Consider the following 19,410-nt stretch of genomic DNA (forward strand, 5'->3'; position numbering starts at 1 on the left):
CGCCTCTGAATGAGTGGAAAAGTATATGTCAACCAGACCCATTTTAATAAACACTTTTGAAAATACTCCTGAACTAGAACTGCATAATAGGCTTGTCAGTAAGATGATGAACTTATCCATACCAGCAGGGTGCGCCCAAATACATTGTCCGCACAAGCAAACTGGACAAAATGACTTATCTGAAAAATGCATCAAATTTTAAACTATTGCCCTTCCCTTTCTTATCAGTTTGGATCTGGCTTTATAAAAGACCATCTCTAGAACAATGATCCTTCTTGTATCCCTTGAAAACCACCTTAACAATAAAATAAGAATTCAAACCCTCCAGGCCTAGATTTTCAAAAAAGGAAATGCTGACCAAGTACTTAATTTTAAGTTCCATTGCTGGGGTTTGAACTCAAAGCTCTCTGTTTATAAGTTTGCACACTTAACCACTGTGCTATACTCTTAATTAGCAACTGTGGAATGAGCAAAGCCCCTATCAAAGACAATGGCAAAAACATTGAGGCAGCTTGCTCTGAACTTGCTCCCACATCTAGCCTTCCTTTAATGCAAAATTTGTTTTCCAAACGTTTTATTGGAGTTTTAATAAATGGGGAAGAAGGTGTAGGGGAGGGAAGGAAAGATGAAAAGGAAAAGAAGGAAAAGAGGAAGGACAACAATGTCCAAATGTAAAGAATGCATTAAATGTAACATGTTAATGCAGAAGCATATTATACAATGAACGATTACAAAGGTAAGTATTTAAGCATATAATATATTAAATTTGTTCCAAGCCAAAGACCTAACCCCAAAGGGGCCTAGGCAGGTGCACTCTGGTTGAAGACCTTAAGAGAACAGCTCCAGCCATCTAGACCATTTCCTAGCATGTTTGGCAAATTGATCATGCATATGTGCAAATTTCAGTTCAAAGGAATGATGAAGGCTAATTTTGTCTATAATATCGTTAATTTGTGGAGGTTTTGGATTTTGCCAAAGGAAAGCGATATTGTGTTTGGAAACTAGTAAAATGTGCATAATCAACAGCCTGTTAGTAGGGTCAATTTTGTTAGCGTCTAGAGAAAGAAGGGCCAGACGAGGAGACAAAATAAGTCGTGATCCTAAGGCCTGTTTCACACATCAGTTTTTTCTGTCAGTTGTAATCCGCCAAAATGGCGGAAAACGGATCCGCCTGTGTACGGACATCAACGTGTGCCACCGGACCGTTTTTTTGGCGGATCCGGTGAAGGAAGAAATTTAAAGGAACAGCTGTTTGGGGAGGAGAGAGAGAGAGAGAGAGAGAGAATTTTTCAGCCACCAGAACAGAGTTTAGGGTTAAATTTGCGGCCGAGGCAAGTCCTCTGGGCATGCGCAATGTAAAATGCGGATCCGACCGCCCGAGAAAACGTTGCATTGTCCGTCCAGGCATGTCGGCGGACGCCAACATTTTGGCGGATCCGCAAAAAAATGGATCCAATGGATGGCCATCCGTCAAGATCCGCCGGTAATGCAACTCAATGGGGAAAAAAACGGATCCGCCAAGCAAAATGGCGGATCCGTTTTTTTTTTTTTTTTTCAAAACGGCAGATTTTGACTGATGGGGGAAAAACGGATGTGTGAAACAGGCCTAAGATAAAATCGATAAGATTTGAAACCTTTCTCCAAAAGGGAACAATTTTGGGACATTGCCAAAATATATGCAAAATATTTCCTGGCCTTCCACAACCCCTCCAACAGAGCGGAGAATTATCAAGGTTGATTCTATGGAGTCTTACAGGGGTATAATACCATATCGTTAAAAGTTTGAAGTGGGTCTCTTGTAGTGATAAGGAAATGGTAGAGGCGTACGAGAGGGAGCATGCCTGTTCAAGGTCAGGGGGGTCAATTATTGTATGTAATTCGTTTTCCCATTTGATGATATTTTGAGTTTTGACCACTGCAAATCTATTATTACACCACTTGTAAGTATACTCAAAACTCCAGAAAATATAATGGTCTATATTACAAATAAGATTAACTGCTGGTTCAGAAATTCTTGGTGAAATAGCAAGGACCTCATGGAGTTTGTCTTTAAGGATGACATATTGTAAGAAAGCAGGAGTAGTAGATTGAAATCTATTCTTGAGTTTGTTATAAGGTGTACAAAGAGCATCATCATATAAATCTTTGAGTCTTTTGAGACCAAGTGCAGACGGGGTCAATAGTCTGATTGGATGCTTGAAAAATAACTGATAAGGTCAAATTTTTTAATGTGACTTCTTTATTAGGCCTCTTTCACACTTCAGTTTTTTACAATCAGTCACAATCCGCCAGGTTTTGAAAAAAACGGATCCGCAATTTTCTTTTGAGGATCCGTTTTTTCCCCATTGAATTTCATTAGTGGCGGATCCTGACTGATTGCTGTCCGTTGCATCAGTTTTTGTGAGGATCCGCCATAATGTTGCTGTCCGTTTACATCCTCAAAGATTTCGAAACTGAGCTTGTAACGTCTTTTTCCCAGCGGATCCTCCAGACACTTATTTAACCCGAAATTCTGTCTGGGTGCCGGACAGAAAAAAAAATCTCTCTCTCTCTCTCTCTCTCTCTCTCTCTCTCTCTCTCTCTCTCTCTCTCTCTCTCTCTCTCTCTCTCTCTCTCTCTCTCTCTCTCTCTCTCTCTCTCTCTCTCTCTCCGTTTCCTTAAAATTTCCTCATTTTCAGGATCCGTCTAAAAACGGATCCTGTGCAATCCGTTCACATCAGTTGAGAACGGATCCGCTTGTCCGCCTTTTTGGCGGATTATAACTGATGCAAATAACTGAAGTGTGAAAGAGGCCTTAGAGCCTCTTTTTGAAACAGAAAATTTTTTCCAAGCTTCAGAAATAGCTTGAAAAATTGGATGAGAGTTTTCAATTAATTTTTTATGAAGGAGTTGGTTCAGAACTAGTAGGTGAAGAGGTTTATAATTGTTAAAAGACCATTCTAGTTCATGCCAAGCTGGTGTCTTATGTGGCCACCAGAATGCGCTTTGTTTGACTAAATTTGCAGTGTAATAAGCCGTGATATTTGGGGAACCAGCTCCACCATAAGATTTATGATTGTAGAGAATGTTTTTTGCTATTCTGGGTCTGTTATTCCATCTAAAGGAATTCAATGAGGCTTGGAGATTTGTAAGAGAAGAAGTGGGAACTTTTAAAGGAAGAGAGCGAAGTAGATATAGGATTTTTGGGAAGATGTATGATTTAACCATCATGATTCTTCCCCACCAAGAGAGTCCATCATCTCTTGATATACGAAATTCATTAAAAAGCTTTTTGGTAAGAATCTCTAAATTTAATTTTATAGGAGAGTATATATTTTTGACAAATTTTAGGCCTAGGTATATCAGCCCATCAGTAGCCCAACCCCAAGGTGAGAGGCCCTCAATTTTTCCTTGTTCTATTCCAAGGTTAAATCCAAAATACTTGGTCGTTTATTTTAAAATAAGAGACCTTGGAAAAAGTCTGGATTAGAGTTTGTAAGGCAGTGATAGAGTTGCTTGGATCGGTAAGGGTAAAAATTATATCATCTGCATATAACGCTATTTCAAAATCTCTATGCAAGGTTTTAATTCCTGAGATCTTTGTAATATTCCTGATTAATTGGGCCAGAGGTTCAATGGCCAATGCGAAAAGCAATGGTGACAAGGGGCAGCCCTGTCTAGTCCCATTAGCTATATTAAACGTAGGGGAAAGATGATTGTTGGAATATACCCTCGCCCCAGGGCTGGAGTACAAAGCCGTAATACCTCCCGTGAGTCAAGAATTAATTCCAAATTTTTTGAGAGTCTCTTTGAGATAAGACCAATTAAAGCGGTCAAACGCTTTCTCAGCATCAAGAGAGATAACAGTGGCTTTGAGGTTTTTCGAGGAAATGAGCTTAATTATGTTAATGAGCCTTCTCCTACCATCTATGGATTGTCTTACTTTAATGAAGCCTATCTGATCATTGGAAATTAGTGTCGGGAGAATTTGATTTAGTCTATAAGCCAAGATTTTTGCGTAAATATTTACGTCTGTGTTGATGAGGGATATAGGTCTTTAATTAAAAACTTGGCTAGTGTCAGAATTTGGTTTAGGGATTACGACAATGGTCGCTTCCAGCATCTCTTTGGGAAATTGACCTGATTGGAAAGCAAAATTAAATACTTTTACAAGGTGAGGGGCCATTAAATTACTAAAAGACTTGAAATAATCATTACTAAACCCGTCTGGTCCGGGTGATTTGAATGTTTTAAGTTTTTTTTTTTTTTATAGTTTCCAGGACTTCTTGTTCATTGAAGGGAGAAGACAAAAAAGATAAGTCTTCAGAGTTGAGTTTTTGAAGGTTCATGCTGGAAAGGAATGATCCAATCTCTGAGGTATTTGGCTGCAAATTAGGGTTATCCTGATTAATATACAGATTTTTGTAATAATCGGCAAAAGCCTTTACAATATCTTTAGGGTGGACCAGAGATGTACCATTAGAGGAAGTTAGTGTCAATTCTATTCCGTTTCCGTATATTCTTATTTCTGTTTGACATGTATTTTGAAGGGCGATTTATAGATAAGTAATGCTTGCATTTTGCCAATCTAATAGCTGAGTCGTAAAAATTGAATCTGAGTTTCCTTAATTGCATTCTAAGATCGGTAAGTTCTGATAATACAGCTTGTTTGCTAGAGGAAACAGAGGATCGACAAAGTTCCTCTTCTTTAGATTTAATTGACTGTTGTATTGAAAGGTTTTTATCTCTGTTAACTTTTTTTGTCTGGAGGAAATTTGGATCAAAACTCCCCTCAATACCGCCTTGTGCGCGTTCCAACAGGAAAATGGATTTAGGAGGACGGAGTCGTTTTCACTAAAATAATTCTGTAAGGCTGAGCTGATTTCAGATTTGGTGGAGGGTTTATGAAGCAAAGAGGAGTTGAATTTCTACATGAATTGGGGGTGAGTTGGAGGCCCTATTGTCAATTCTGCAGTTACCGGAGAATGATCTGAAATAGATTTATTAAGTATAGAGATGGAAAAGAACCTTGGCAAGGAGAAGACATCTGTGAGTATCAAGTCTGTTCTAGAGGCCGACTGATGGCCATCAGAAAAATTAGTAAATTCTCTAGATGTGGTGTTCAAACAGCAGAATGAGTCGAATATCTTGTGATTATAAAGCCAACTGTTCAAGGATTGCGATCTTTGTCTGCTGGGGGAGGTGGAGTCTAGTGTATTATCTGGCACCATATTAAAGTCACCTAATAAAAGTAGAGTTCCTGAGCGTAAGGTGTCGATTTTTTTCATTAGCTTATTTAGGAAGCTAAGTTGTCTGCTGGTGGGAACATAAGTATTAACTATTGTGAAGGTGTGGCCGTTCAATTTGCATAGGAGAATATGATAGTGACCTTTTACGTCCTTGACTTCAGAGAGAAATTCAAAGGAAATTGAATTACCAATCAGGGTTAAAACCCCAGCTTTCTTTCATGGGCTGCAAGACTCAAATACAAACGGGAAATTTTTGAGATTTATAGAAGGGTGGTTGTCTTTTTTGAACTTAGTTTCTTGGAGGCATACAACCTCAGGATGTAACCCGTTAATTTCTTTACCAATGGAAAATCTCTTCCAAGGGCTATTTAGCCCCCTGACATTAGAAGACACAACTTTTATTTTCATGTTACAAGAGTGGCAAGCACCGTATGAAGTGGGGTAGATGAAATAAGGAAACCAGAGGGCACCTACCTTTGAGGAACTTAGTTAACAAAAAAAAAAACTAAAATTGAAGACCTGTTTAAAACAGAAAAACACAAAACAGTAAGAACAAAATTGTCCTTCCGAAAGAGCCTAGCCGGTAGGCCCTAATTCCTTAGTGGGGAAAGTTTGTGTAAGGATCCCATTTGAGGCATCCTTTAGCTGTCAATCATAACTGCACTGTTCCTAGAAGGAAAATAATCTCATGTGATATGAGTCCATAAAGAAGTAGAGAAGTAAGAAAATCGGTGGAAAGAAGAATAATAAGCAGAGTAATACACTGAACAAATAGTCAAACAGTGTAGAGAGGCCTTTTAACCAGGAGAGAAAATATGTAGGCAGGGTCTTTCCGTTGGATCATCCCATCTCTGAAGAGGGCCTGGGGTCTTGAGAGTTAGAGTTTCTATGGCGATCGGGTATCCTGCAGTAGGACAGGAAATCTCTTCCTTCCTTAGGCGAGAATAGGACGGTCGTCTTTCCTTTGTAGAATACCAATAGTTTAAGTGGAAAGCCCCATTTATAGAGGATATTATTTTCCCTCAAGATGGAGGTGACTGGCTTAAAAGACTTTCTTCCTTCAATCGTTTCCTTTGAAAGATCCTTGAATAGCTGAAGGTGAGCATAGGGTTCTGGAAAACCTCCTAGATCTTTAACCGATTTTTTTTTTTTTTGTATTTTTTTCCTTGATCTTGACGAAGTGGACCCTTAAGATGGTATCTCTAGGTAGATCTTTATCGATATTCTGTGGTTTGGGAAGTCTGTGGATCCTATCTATGATGAGATCCTGATCTGTAAGTGCCAGTAGTAATTTTTTGAAAATTGTCTTGACGAAGTCTTCTAGTTTATCGGGTGAGATAGATTCTTGTATTCTTATTTTCAAGTTGTTTCGTCTGTTCCTGTCTTCTATATCCGCAACTTTAATTTTAAGTCTGTGAAATTCAGATTTGAGGTCATGGGTGTCTTTTGATAAATCATCAGTGTGTTTTTCCACTACAGTTAGCCTTTTTTCGTGGTTATCTAACCTGCTGCTAAATTTATCCAAGGTGGACTGTAAAATTTTATTTTGGTTTTCAAATGAATGATTGAGACATACTGGACGAGAGTATCCATGTAAGAGTGTATGGATATAACATCCAGATTTTGGGAAGAAGGATTGGTGCTATCCATCTTAAATTTTGACCTTTCCGGCAAAAAGTTTGGTGAATTATCTCCAGACTCAGGACTTCAAGCGTCGGCTGGTGATGTGAATTTATCAGAAGTTTTTCATGGATTTTTCCTTTTTGGTGAGAGAGATGTATCCATGACCTCTTCATGAGGAGATCTGGCCTTAAATGGGTTAACAATATCCACTTGATCTTTATAGTGAGGATTGTAAGAATCCTGAAATTTTTGTGCTTTTTGAGGAGTCGTATTAGACACTTTCGTTGATTTGGACACTGGAGTAGCCTTGTGGCTCATCTTGTGCCCTTTTTTGAAATCTGCCTATATTAGAGAGAACTGATATTATTGGTGATGTTTATACTGAATAAACGTTAAAAATATAGAAAATTCTTGTGTCTTCCTATGCCTTTTTATAAAAGGGACCGTGAGGAATGAGATGGCACTTTTAATATTGTATGATGCATACAGTAAAATCCTTTATTAACTGCGCGCCGATATAGACGCGCTCCCTCTGACTTTAAATGCAGCCATGACAGGCGGCTAGTCTTCACACAGGGCTCTGTGATGTCAGTCCCCGCTCATAAAATATGCAACAGGGGAGTCGACAGCTGATACACGGCACCGCTGAAGAAAAGCAGATCACCCCAGTGGAGCCGCACAGGTGCGGTGGGGAGGGGAGGTAACCTGGAAATAGGCACAAATCACTGACTATTTTGTGTCCTTCCGCCTCACAGATCTGTTATGACAGGAAAATGGCATACTTGAGATAGGACGTTGAGATGAAAGAGATCCCTCCGCAGCCGTTATAGCTCCCGCAGCCTCGCACAAAGCAGGGGAATATAGCTAAATTAGGACACCCTGGGACTTCCAAAGGGTCTAAAACAGACAAGAGGAGTTTCCAAAAAAAAGGTCAATGTCTTTTAGTTATGCAACGAGAGAAATCCTGTCAGATTAGGCACAGGGTAGGGACTATTTTGTATCCTTCCGCCAATCAGCTGGTATGACAGGATTTTTGTAAAAAAATATCCCCAAAAGACAATAAAAATCTTTAAAATGTGGTAGACAAGCGTGGAGATACTTTTTCTGAGGACAAGGACAGCCGGTGGGTAATGGAGGGAGCAGGGAAAGGATTTTTTCACTCACGGTTCAAAATGGTGTCACCTTGCCGTAAAATGGCGGGAAAAGGCCTCGGATTTCAAAAATGTCTTTTTTAATGTCCAAAGCTCAGACAAGGGGTATCAGAATGTACCTCTGAGTAACGAGAAAACAATCCTTCCGTGGGTTATCGAACAGATTTTCTTTTGCTTTATTTGTCGCTTTAGGAGATGCCTCCTCAGAGATCCTGAGCCGTGCGTGTTACACCATCGCTAGCTCAGGCCACGCCCCTTAAAACAAAATTTGTACCAAACATTCCAAGCTGCTAAATAACCTTTCTAAGTCAAACTGGCAACAGACTGCTGTAGCAGCTCCATTAGTATTACCAGATTAATCCCCATAGCCTCTCCGAGCAATCCTCTCCTATTCTTTGGGCACTAGGAACAAGCTTAAAGAACTTTGAACTGAAAGCAAGAGTGATTCAGCAAATAAATTGAATTTTTTGTTTGTATAATTAGTATAACTATAAGCCAATATTCCATTTAAGGCATAACAGAACCAAATGTCTCAATAATTTAACCATTAAATCACTTTTACTAGATACACAGTTGACAGCGTATACAACCCCTTACTATTGGACCTAATCAGAATATTTTTATAGCTAATCTCCTACCTTAAATGATTATTGCTACTAGTATGGGAAACCATTCTAAGAAAACACCGCTGCTTATGACGCCCCATTCTAACCCATGACCGGTGCCACATCTCAGCACACCACGCTCCATCTAGGAAGACACCAAAACCAGAGGTGACTGCGTTTGTGCCGAAAAACTGCTCGTGTGAGATAAAAGATGAACGCCACATAAACCAACCATTTAAACATCCTAAGAATGAACATGTGTATTTGTCGTTGAGAAATATTCCATCCAAGATGCAAAATCGTGTTGAAATGAACTGCAGTTACCAAGCCTGTGTCATTAGGGCAGCGAGACACTCAAGCCGCTTATCCTCACTATTAAATCTTCTTGAATTTCCAGGGAAATTCTAACATGAAAACATGGGTTTCTAATACCCGCTATGCTTAAAGACAATCTCCTAAAAAAAACCTTGCTCATAGGCTTTCTTCCTGCAAAGGCCAAAAAAACCCAACATAGAAAACACATACCATGAGATGTGGTCTTCCCAAAACCCTGTCTGATAACAAATGCACATCTAGCAGGATGCAGCAGGCCTCCACTAATAAAGGCAAAGGGCAGCACAGGTGCAAACTACTGATAAAAACAGCCACCCCACACCTACCAGACCATGAGCTGCCGTCACTGACATCAGGGGCTTATCTACAGCATTCTGTAATGCTGTAGATAAGCCCCCGATGTAACCTGAAAGATAAGAAAAAAGAGTTAGATTATACTTACTGGGGGGGGCGATCCGGTCTTGGTCCGATGGGTGTTGCGGTCCGGCGCCTCCTATCTTCTAACGGTGATGTTCTCTTCTTTGCTGCCTGTCTTGGCGCCGGCGCAAGCGCACTGCTCTGCCCTCTTGGGAGCAGAATACTGCAGGATGCAGGCGCTGGACCTCTCCCGGTGCGCAGGAGTCGCGACGGGAATGAAAGAGGATGGCATCGTATGAAGATGGGAGGCACCGGACGGCGACACCGATTGGACTGGACGCCGGGGTGAGTATAATCTAACTCTTTTTTCTTATCTTTCAGGTTACATCAGGGGCTTACCAACAGCATTACAGAATGCTGTAGATAAGCACCTGATGTCAGTGGCGGCAGCTCATAGTCGAAAAAAAGGGTGACAGATTCCCTTTTAAGGGGTTAAGCCACAAACCCACATCTTAAACATCCCATTTCAAGGATGGGTAAATAGCTAGCTTCTGAATAAAATTGTCGTCCTAGAAATACCAACTCAAACTACCAACCAGGGCTGTGGAGTCGGTAAGCCAAACCTGCGACTCCGACTCCTCAATTTCCCTTACACCGACTCCAACTCCGACTCCATGACTCCGACTCCCACATATATTGCATATATTTAAGTGAAAAATGTATTCTAGTACAATGTGAACATCAGACATTAAATCATTTTTATGATACAATAATCAAGATATTTAGATAGAACATAATATTTATTGGAATACAACTTTAGAACACAAAAAACTGTAATAAATTGTAAACATGTAATACACTATGTAATATCGATTATTTATATATAAACACTATGTAATAAACTATAAGTGGCAAAAACAGTTTAAAACAAAACATACTAAATAACATTTGTGCAGTCTATGAATTTGTTCTAAGAAATAAAATTGCCTCCATCAGATCCTCCTTCATAGATGACCTCAAATCTGACCTAATAATTAAAAGGCTAGAGAACAGCCTCTCTACAGTAACTTGGGTTGGAGGCAAAGCCGTAACCACATGGGCAACATCTCTAACAATTTCCGGGTATAAAGGAATTGCCTCATGCACAGTCAGTTTTGATGAACGGTTGAATTTTTCTATTTCTTTGAGAACAAGTGAAACATTTTGCTGAAATATGGTCAATCTGCTTGCTATAGGAGACAGAGTGAAATCTTTTTCCTTGCGGCAACGCTTTGCCTGCTCCATGTCATACAAATACTTGTCAAAGTCAAACTCCTCATCTGATGAGGATGAAGATATGGCAGCAGTAGCACTGTCAGGACCCGAGTCCTCTTGCGCCTGGCAGTCCTCCTGTAGGCCACTCATCCTAACTGCTACCTCAGTCAGAGCTTCTTTTCCTTTAGTAAGCTGTTGATCATCAAGCAATATACGATGACTTGGGTCCACATAAACAGCTGCCAGAAAATTTTTATTTTCCAATAGCTGTGTCTCTCTCCGTTTCATTGAAGCAGAAATGCCATCTGCGATTAAACAGAAAAATAGTAAGTTCTTCCGCTCCCTCATGAAAATGCCAGGAGTTAAATCCTCAGCTTGTAATTTTTTAGTCACAGTAAATGGGTGATTAAGCAATTCCTTCAATTCAGCCACCTGTGTCCATTGACCTTCATTTAGGGTTACCTGAGGGTTCGCCATAGCTATAAGAAACGGTTTTAGTTGATCAACAATTCATAGAATCATAGAATCATAGAATCGTAGAGTTGGAAGGGACCTCCTGGGCCATCTGGTCCAACCCCCTGCTCAAAGCAGGATTCGCTAAATCATCCCAGTCAGATGTCTGTCCAGCCTCTGTTTGAAGACTTCCATTGAAGGAGAACTCACCACTTCTCGTGGTAGCCTGTTCCACTCATTGATCACTCTAACTGTCAAAAAGTTTTTTCTAATATCTAATCTGTGTCTCCTCCCATTCAGTTTCATCCCATTGCTTCTAGTCTTTCCTTGTGCAAATGAGAATAAAGTTGATCCTTCTACAATGTGACAGCCCTTTAGATATTTGTAGACAGCTATTAAGTCTCCTCTCAGTCTTCTCTTTTGCAAACTAAACATTCCCAAATCCTGCAACCTTTCCTCATAAGACAGGGTTTGCAGACCGGTCACCATTCTGGTCGCTCTTTTCTGAACTTGCTCCAGTTTGTTGATGTCTTTTTTAAAATGTGGTGCCCAAAACTGGACACAATATTCCAGATGAGGTCTGACCAAAGAGGAGTAGAGGGAAATAATGACTTCACGTGATCTAGACTGTATGCTTCTGTTAATACATCCTAGAATTGCATTTGCCTTTTTTGCTGCTGCATCACACTGTTGACTCATATTCAGTCTGTGATCTATTAGTATACCCAAGTCTTTTTCACATGTGCTGTCACTTAGCCCTATTCCTCCCATTCTATATATGCTTTTTTCATTTTTATTGCCCAGATGTAGTACTTTGCATTTCTCCCTGTTAAAAACCATTCTGTTAGTTGCTGCCCACTTCTCCAGTTTATTTAAATCTTTTTGAATCCTCTCTCTCTCTTCTCTAGTATTAGCTATCCCTCCTAGCTTTGTGTCATCAGCAAATTTAATCAGTTTACCCTCAATTCCTTCATCTAAATCGTTGATAAAGATGTTGAACAATACAGGGCCCAGGACAGAGCCCTGTGGTACCCCACTTGAGACATTCTTCCAACTGGATGTGCAGCCATTTACGACCACTCTTTGGGTCCGATCACTAAGCCAGTTATGAATCCACCTAACAGTTGCCTTGTCCATTCCATACTTAGTCATTTTTTCAATAAGGATTGTATGAGAGACTTTGTCAAATGCTTTGCTGAAGTCAAGATATACTATATCTACAGCATTTCCTTGATCCACCCAATCAGTGATACCGTCATAGAAGGAAATTAAGTTAGTCTGACATGACTTATTAGTTACAAACCCATGCTGACTCTGTTTAATCACTTCATTCTTATCCAGGTATTGACATACATGTTGTTTAATAATTTGTTCAAAGATCTTTCCTGGTATAGAAGTCAGACTCACCGGCCTATAGTTGCCTGGGTCCACCTTCTTCCCCTTTTTGAAGATAGGAACAACATTTGCTCTTCTCCAGTCTTCTGGCACTTCTCCTGTTCTCCAAGAATTTTCAAAGATTATGGAGAGGGGTTCAAAAATTTCTTCTGCTATCTCCTTCAGTACTCTGGGGTGTAATTCATCTGGACCTGGAGACTTGAATTCATTTAGGTTAGCTAAGTGTTTCCTCACTATCTTTCTGTTTATAGATATCCTGGATTCTTCTATTCCCTTAATAGGACAGTGAATAACAGTTGGTGTTACATTTCCTTTCTGAGAGAAAACAGATGCAAAATAGGAATTTAAAAGTTCAGCCTTCTCAACATCCTGTCTTACCATTTCATCATTTTCATCCTGTAAAAATCCTATAGCATCTTTGACTTTTCTTTTACTTTTGACATATCCCCAAAATCCTTTATTATTGCTTTTGACATCTCTTGCAAGCCTCAATTCATTGTCAGCTTTAGATAATCTGATTTGTGCCCTGCAGGTTCTGCAGACAGCATTATATTCTTCTTTAGATATGCCTCCCTCTTTCCATTTTATAAACATTTTTTTCTTCCTTTTTAGCATGTGCTTAAGTTCTGTGTTCACCCATCCTGGTTTCCTTAAATGCTTCCTATTTTTCCCTCTTTTCGGAATTGTTAACAACTGTGCTTTGAGAATTTCATTTTTCAAGATTTCCCATCCTTCCTGGACATTTTTGTCTTTAAGGATATCCAGCCATTGGATCCCTCCAATTATCTTTCTGAATCCCTTAAAATCTGCCTTTCTGAAATCTAACCTTGACGTCTGAGTCTTCACAGGTCTTCCTCCTCTAGTTATCCAAAATTCTAAAATAGCATGGTCGCTACCTCCTAGGGTTCCAGCCACTTTTACCTCCTCAACCATTTCCTCCCTGTTTATAAGGATTAGATCCAAGGTAGCAGTTCCCCTTGTTTTCTCCCCTACCTTTTGGAAGATAAAGTTGTCAGCAAGAGAGGATAAGAATTTCCTTGACCTGTTAGTTTTGCCTGAGAGAGATTCCCAACAAATGTCTGGATAGTTGAAATCTCCCATGACAACTAGGTCATATTTTTTGGAGAACTTGGCCATTTGATGCATAAAGAGTTCATCCATATCTTCAGCTTGCACAGGCGGCCTGTAGTAAATGCCTACAATGGTGTCCTTTCCATTGTTCTGTCCTTGTATTCTTACCCAAACAGTTTCCACAGAACTCCCAGTCTCTGAAGCTTCAATCTCTGTGCAGATATACGCGTTTCTAACATACAATGCAACACCCCCTCCTCGTTTATCAAGTCTGTTTCTTGCAAATAAGTTGTATCCTTCTAGTCTTGTATTCCAATCATGTGTATTGTCCCACCAAGTTTCAGTGATTCCAATGACATCATATTTCTTTTCCTGTGTTAGTAGTTCCAATTCTCCTTGTTTGTTGCCCATGCTTTGTGCATTAGTATAGAAACATTTTAGTTTGATTGGTTTCTCTTTCTCCAATATTTTTATTAATTAGATTCTTTCGTCTTTGTTCTTCCTTTCCACTTCTAATAGCAGAGTTCTCAATAGCATTTGTCAGGTGTATGGCTTTTTCTGGTCTTTTGCTTCCCTTCCCATGTTGTTCTAGTTTAAAGCTCTCCTTACAAGTGTAGCAAGGCGACTTCCAAATACATGCTTTCCAGTCTTCGTAAGGTGCACCCCATCTCTAGCAAGTAGTCCATCGTATAAGTAGTTCACTCCGTGATCCAGAAATCCAAATCGTTGCTGACGGCACCATCGACGTAGCCAGTTGTTCACTTGCAGAATCTTATTCCACCTCCTTGTTCCATGGCCATCCACTGGGAGGATGGAAGAGAAGACCACCTGCGCTCCCAGTTCTTTCACTTTCTTGCCTAGGTCTTCAAAGTCTCTGCAGATGGTTTCCAGGTCGTTTCTTGCGGTGTCATTTGTCCCCACATGTAGTAGCAGGAATGGGAAGTCATCTGTAGGTCTGAAGAGTCCTGATATCCTGTCACACATCTTTAATTTTTGCACCTGGAAGACAGCACATTTCTCTTGAAGTTATATCCGGTCTGCAGATAGCGGCCTCTGTTCCTCTCAGCAGGGAATCCCCCATGACCACCACTCTCCGTTTCTTCTTCACAACATTTTTCTTTCTCCATCCAGGAGGACTCTGAAGGCGTACAAGGTTGCTGTTTGTTGGCAAAGTCTTATCCTGATGTATTTCTTCATTGTTTTCCTGCGTGAGAGCCTGGTACTGGTTTCTGAGCAGTATGGGTGCTGACTGCCTCCTGATCCTCCTGCTTCTCTGGGTCACATGTCTCCATTCCTCTGTTTCTTCAGGTGCACTTCGAATTTCTTCTCTTTCTGTAACATGAAGAGATAATTCTGCTCTGTCCAAGAACTCTTCACCTTCTTTAATGATCTTCAATGTAGCTAACCTCTCTTCGAGATTTTGCAACTTTTCCTCCAACAGGGAGACAAGCTTGCATTTGTGGCATGTGAAGTTTGGCTTTTCCACTGGTAAATCTGTGAACATGTAGCAAGAAATGCAGCTCACCAAATGGCTCCTGGCCTCTTCCATCTTGAGATTTCTTAAAAACGATGAAAGATGAGCCAAAATTCGCGCGCCTACCGGCGCGCGGTTTTCCCGATTTCCTCTTTTCAGCTGCAACGGCCAAAACCCAGTGATCGTTGAGCTCGCGGAGACTCTTCACTTATCCCAGAAGGCACTGGGAATATGCAAATGATCTCCTCAAGACTCTTCCCCTGGTTTTCCGATTTCCTCTTTTCAGCTGCAATTGCCCTTTTCCAGCATGTCTCTTCAAGGTGGAATCAATTTTAGGGGTTCTGGCGGCAATAAGCAATTTCCTCACTTTTCCAGTCAGATTTCCAGCATGTCCCTCTTGCAGACTATCTCTTATTGCCAGCTGCAGCGTGTGCACAACACAGCGCATGTGATGAATATGAAAGTGTTTTGAAGCAGCTTCAACAAGATCATCTATTTCTACAGTATAATTTTGCTGTTCTTCTGTAGTAATTTCTGTTTGTTCCTCAGTTACATGAACAGCACTGTGGCCTTCCATCTCAAACATACTGAATCCTAAATGTTCCTCTAGCTGTTGTTCATTGCTCTCATTCATCAGTGTAATTGTACTTATGTTTGAAGCATTGTCCGTTACAATAGCAAGAACCTGCTCCTTTTTGAGTTCGTAATCTTGCAGAACTTTTTCCACTAAGGCCTGGAGAAACTGGCTGCTGTGATAAGCTTTAGTATCTTTTACTGCCAGCGTCTTGGTAACAATTTTTGTTGTCACAAACATATCGAACATTGATGGCAAAATAGTTCACTCTGTGACGTGTGCAGGCATCCATTTTAAGAAACATGAAGCGTCTTTTGAGAGTCTTTTTAATATCTTCCTTTTGTTTAAGGGCTTCTTCAATCACTAATTTTCTAATACTTTCTCTTTCCAGAGAAACACCAAGTTTGCGGGCCATTTCTCAATTAAGAGCTGTAAAAGCTGGTCGTGCAAATAATGTTAATGGTACACCGTCCTTCACAACAAGCTGTATGAGCTGTCTTTTAGACATATCTGCTGTCATTGTTACAGTAACTTTGTCACTTACAAAATATCTTGTTAATGATGTTTGAGACGCCCTTTCCTCTTCCTTTGCCTGGCAGGAAGTGTTAGTCTGTGTGCTACCCAGCTTTCATTCTTTTTGGTACAGAAAAGATATGGAGACAGATATGGATAAATGGATGGATAGAGCAGATTTTTAATCTGCTTTTGATATTGAAAACATTATGTATGAGCTCAAAAACCTTTCAGGTGATGCGGTTTTTTAAAAATCTGATCGGCTTTTGCAGCTGAAAAAGGTATCCACAAAAAACGCAGCAAAAATGCTGTGTGTGAATGTAGCCTTAGATCAGGAATAGAACCGCCATTTATAGGGCATTTCATAACTTTCCAAAATTCCTATGAAAAAATATTCAGCACATTCTGCATTGAACTACTGTACCCAATTTATTATATATTTTAGGAGTCGGAGTCGGTCCATTTTATACCGACTCCAACTCCGACTCCACCAAAATGAGCACCGACTCCACGACGCCGACTCTGACTCCACAGCCCTGCTACCAACATTTAATAATACTATTCTACATGTTGATACAGGAAAGATATAGCCCATAATATATGTATATATTTTTTTTATACCAATAGAGCATTTGCTGGGGAACTTCTCCCCAGTAACACTGGCATAAATACAGAATGCATGCAGTCAATTATTAAATGACCTGGCTATCGGTTTACAACAGGGGTGGGCAATTAATTTTGCCATGGGGCCGCATTAGAAATTGGGATGGTGTCAGAGTGCCGGACTAATATAATTAACTCAGTTGTACCCAATACTATATATGTATATACTATATTGTTAAAAACTCTGCATTCTGCATCAATCTTTCTTTTTTTTTAGCCGACATATTTAAGGGCTATAACAGCTAACCTTGCCTAATTCTTCCAATGGGAGTCTCTGCCCAAGTTTCAGAAGAACGTGGCTGCTGCAGGGGACGGGGGAGGAAGCAAGTGGTATCTGTGTACCACTCCTGTACTGCTCACAGGGGCTTTATTAGGCGCTGACCACTCTACCCAGAGTCCCAGGATTTGGGAATGTTTAGCTTGCAAAAGAGAAGACTGAGAGGAGACTTAATAGCTGTCTACAAATATCTAAAGGGCTGTCACATTGTAGAAGGATCAACTTTATTCTCATTTGCACAAGGAAAGACTAGAAGCAATGGGATGAAACTGAATGGGAGGAGACAGAGATTAGATATTAGAAAAAACTTTTTGACAGAGTGATCAATGAGTGGAACAGGCTGCCACGAGAAGTGGTGAGTTCTCCTTCAGTGGAAGTCTTCAAACAGAGGCTGGACAGACATCTGACTGGGATGATTTAGCGAATCCTGCTTTGAGCAGGGGGTTGGACCAGATGGTCCCTTCCAACTCTACGATTCTATGATTCAGTCAGCGCCGCAGGTCTGATGTGTGGGCGGTGCCCTGGAGGCAATGTTTCTGTGCCGCTCTCAGGAGGTCGGGGTCCGCTCTGCTCACCGCCGCATCTGCCGGGACTCCTCTGCTTTCTGCTTTCCTCATGGATGATTCAAAAATTGCTGAGCGTACATTTTTCTGAGCCACCATGATATTTACAAATGCTCAGAGAAAAAGACTTTATGAAAGTCAATTTCTGTGAGGTCTGTGGTGTCAAATTGGATTTCTGATTGCACCACAAAATCAGGAATAATTTGTTCAGTCGTCGGGGGGGTGTTAGGAGGTCCATACATGGTCAGTAATGGTTGGCGCTGGCTCTTACTCTGTCCTGCAGTGTCTGCGTGGTGGCTTGGCCTCGTTTGCCTCCGTGTTGGAGGCAAGGAAAGTGTATGCCTCCTCCGCTGAATAGTGTTAGGGATGAGCGGGATGACATTTTTTCGTGTGTGTGTGTGTCCCAAATTCACTGTGTGTGTGTGTGTGTTTGGTGTAAACATTACTTTTCCTCTTCGCCACGACAGCACCCACTGAGAGAGGGGATCCGCCCCCGGAACAGGAAACCTACAGAGAGATAAATGGGGCGGTCCCCCTCGCTCCCTCAGTTTGGTTTCCTGTTCCTGGAAAGGAACCCGCAGAAGAGGATGCCTGGTCTGGTAGCCGCCTGCGTGCAGAATATGAGCAGCAGGGGCCCCAGGACCGGAGGCAGCGTCGGGTGGAGAGGTGTATTCCCCCCCCCCAGAGCTGGCGTAATGCAGGTGAGGCTGGAGGCGAAAGTGGTGCCAAAGCTCACTGGGGTTGTGGCTATACTCCCCCCCCCCCCCCCCCCCCCCCCCCCGAGGGGGTGGACGCATTACAAACGCCATCGGGCGTACTGAGACCGGCGCCCCCCCCCCCTCCCAGTGTGGTAGAAGGGCTTGTGCGGTGTGTGCTGAGCGGCGCTGCTGGGAGTCATACCTGGCAGGAGAAGGACCCCGTGCGTGGAGAGGGGGCGCAGACGCGCGGTGTCGCCGGCCGCATCACTATTTGCGGTGACCCAGCGCTCCAGGAGAGGCAACCCGGAAGTGGAGGAGGACTTCCGGGGTCAGGCTGAAGGCAGAGACCGCGGGACAACGCCCGCGCATGCGCAGTAGGGGGAGAAAGAAGAAGAAAAAAAAAAAAAAAATGGTGGACAGAAAAAAAAAAAGAGAAGGAGCAGCTATGGCAAAGGCTTTAAAAGGAAGCCACAGACACAGCGCTAGTGCGCAGTCATGTCGTCCTTAGATGACTCAGCTTCGCTCCCATTAGGTCAGCTAGTGGTATCCCCACTTGGCAGTAGACAGAGCAGTGCTACGAGGAGAACCAATAGCACCAGAAGAAGTGGCAGCTCTAGGAAGGAATCCATTGGGCCTTCCAGGCAAGATGAGCCGTTAGAGAAGAAACGTAAGGAAAAGAAGTCGTCCAATGCCTCGCCTCAGCCTGGGTCCCGGACACCGCAGCCGGTAGTTGCTGACGAAATTCACGGGTGAGTGTTTTTTGGTCAGGTTAGATAATTGATAGCCTTCTCTTTCTGGTCCATACCCCCTTTAGGATAAAAGAACAGAGAAGGCGAAACATAGAGAGTGTGCCTTATGTTCGCAGCCCCTCCCGGATGGCCACCCAAAGAAATTATGCCAATCATGTGTTGAGGAGGCCTTGCAGGAGGAATCCTCACGGAAGAAGTAGGATATCCGGGCACTGATAAGAGAGGAACTACGGGCCTTAGGCGGTTCCAGTAGTCTAGGGGGTCACTCCTCCGTGCGAGAAATACGTTCATCTAAAGGAGGAGTCTCGCTGGCGTCTAGGTCACCGTCAGATACCGGAGAACTAGATTCCGATAAGTCCCAGGAATACCTTTCCTCAGAGGACGAAGATCAGACGTGTTTCCCCACGGACAGTGTCAGTAATCTCGTGA

General features: G+C 41.8%; 1 protein-coding gene across 8 annotated transcripts in view; it reads left to right on the plus strand.

Annotated features, from left to right (window-relative positions):
• HMG20B (high mobility group 20B) overlaps positions 1-19,410 on the plus strand; it is a 282,791-nt gene that overhangs the window by 136,160 nt on the left and 127,221 nt on the right. The window contains exon 1 of one of the 8 annotated variants that reach the window (XM_073543410.1): positions 4,256-4,356. The exons of the other annotated variants lie outside the window; for them this stretch is intronic. Coding sequence (XP_073399511.1) covers positions 4,327-4,356 — 30 coding nt within the window. The 5' untranslated portion in view covers positions 4,256-4,326. Of the gene's footprint in view, positions 1-4,255; positions 4,357-19,410 lie in introns of those variants that run through there. 8 annotated transcript variants of the gene reach the window in all.

This window comes from Dendrobates tinctorius, unplaced genomic scaffold (genome assembly GCF_039654945.1).
Source record: "Dendrobates tinctorius isolate UK_male_01 unplaced genomic scaffold, ASM3965494v1 ptg000132l, whole genome shotgun sequence".
In the NCBI taxonomy this organism is placed as follows: Eukaryota; Metazoa; Chordata; class Amphibia; order Anura; family Dendrobatidae; genus Dendrobates; species Dendrobates tinctorius.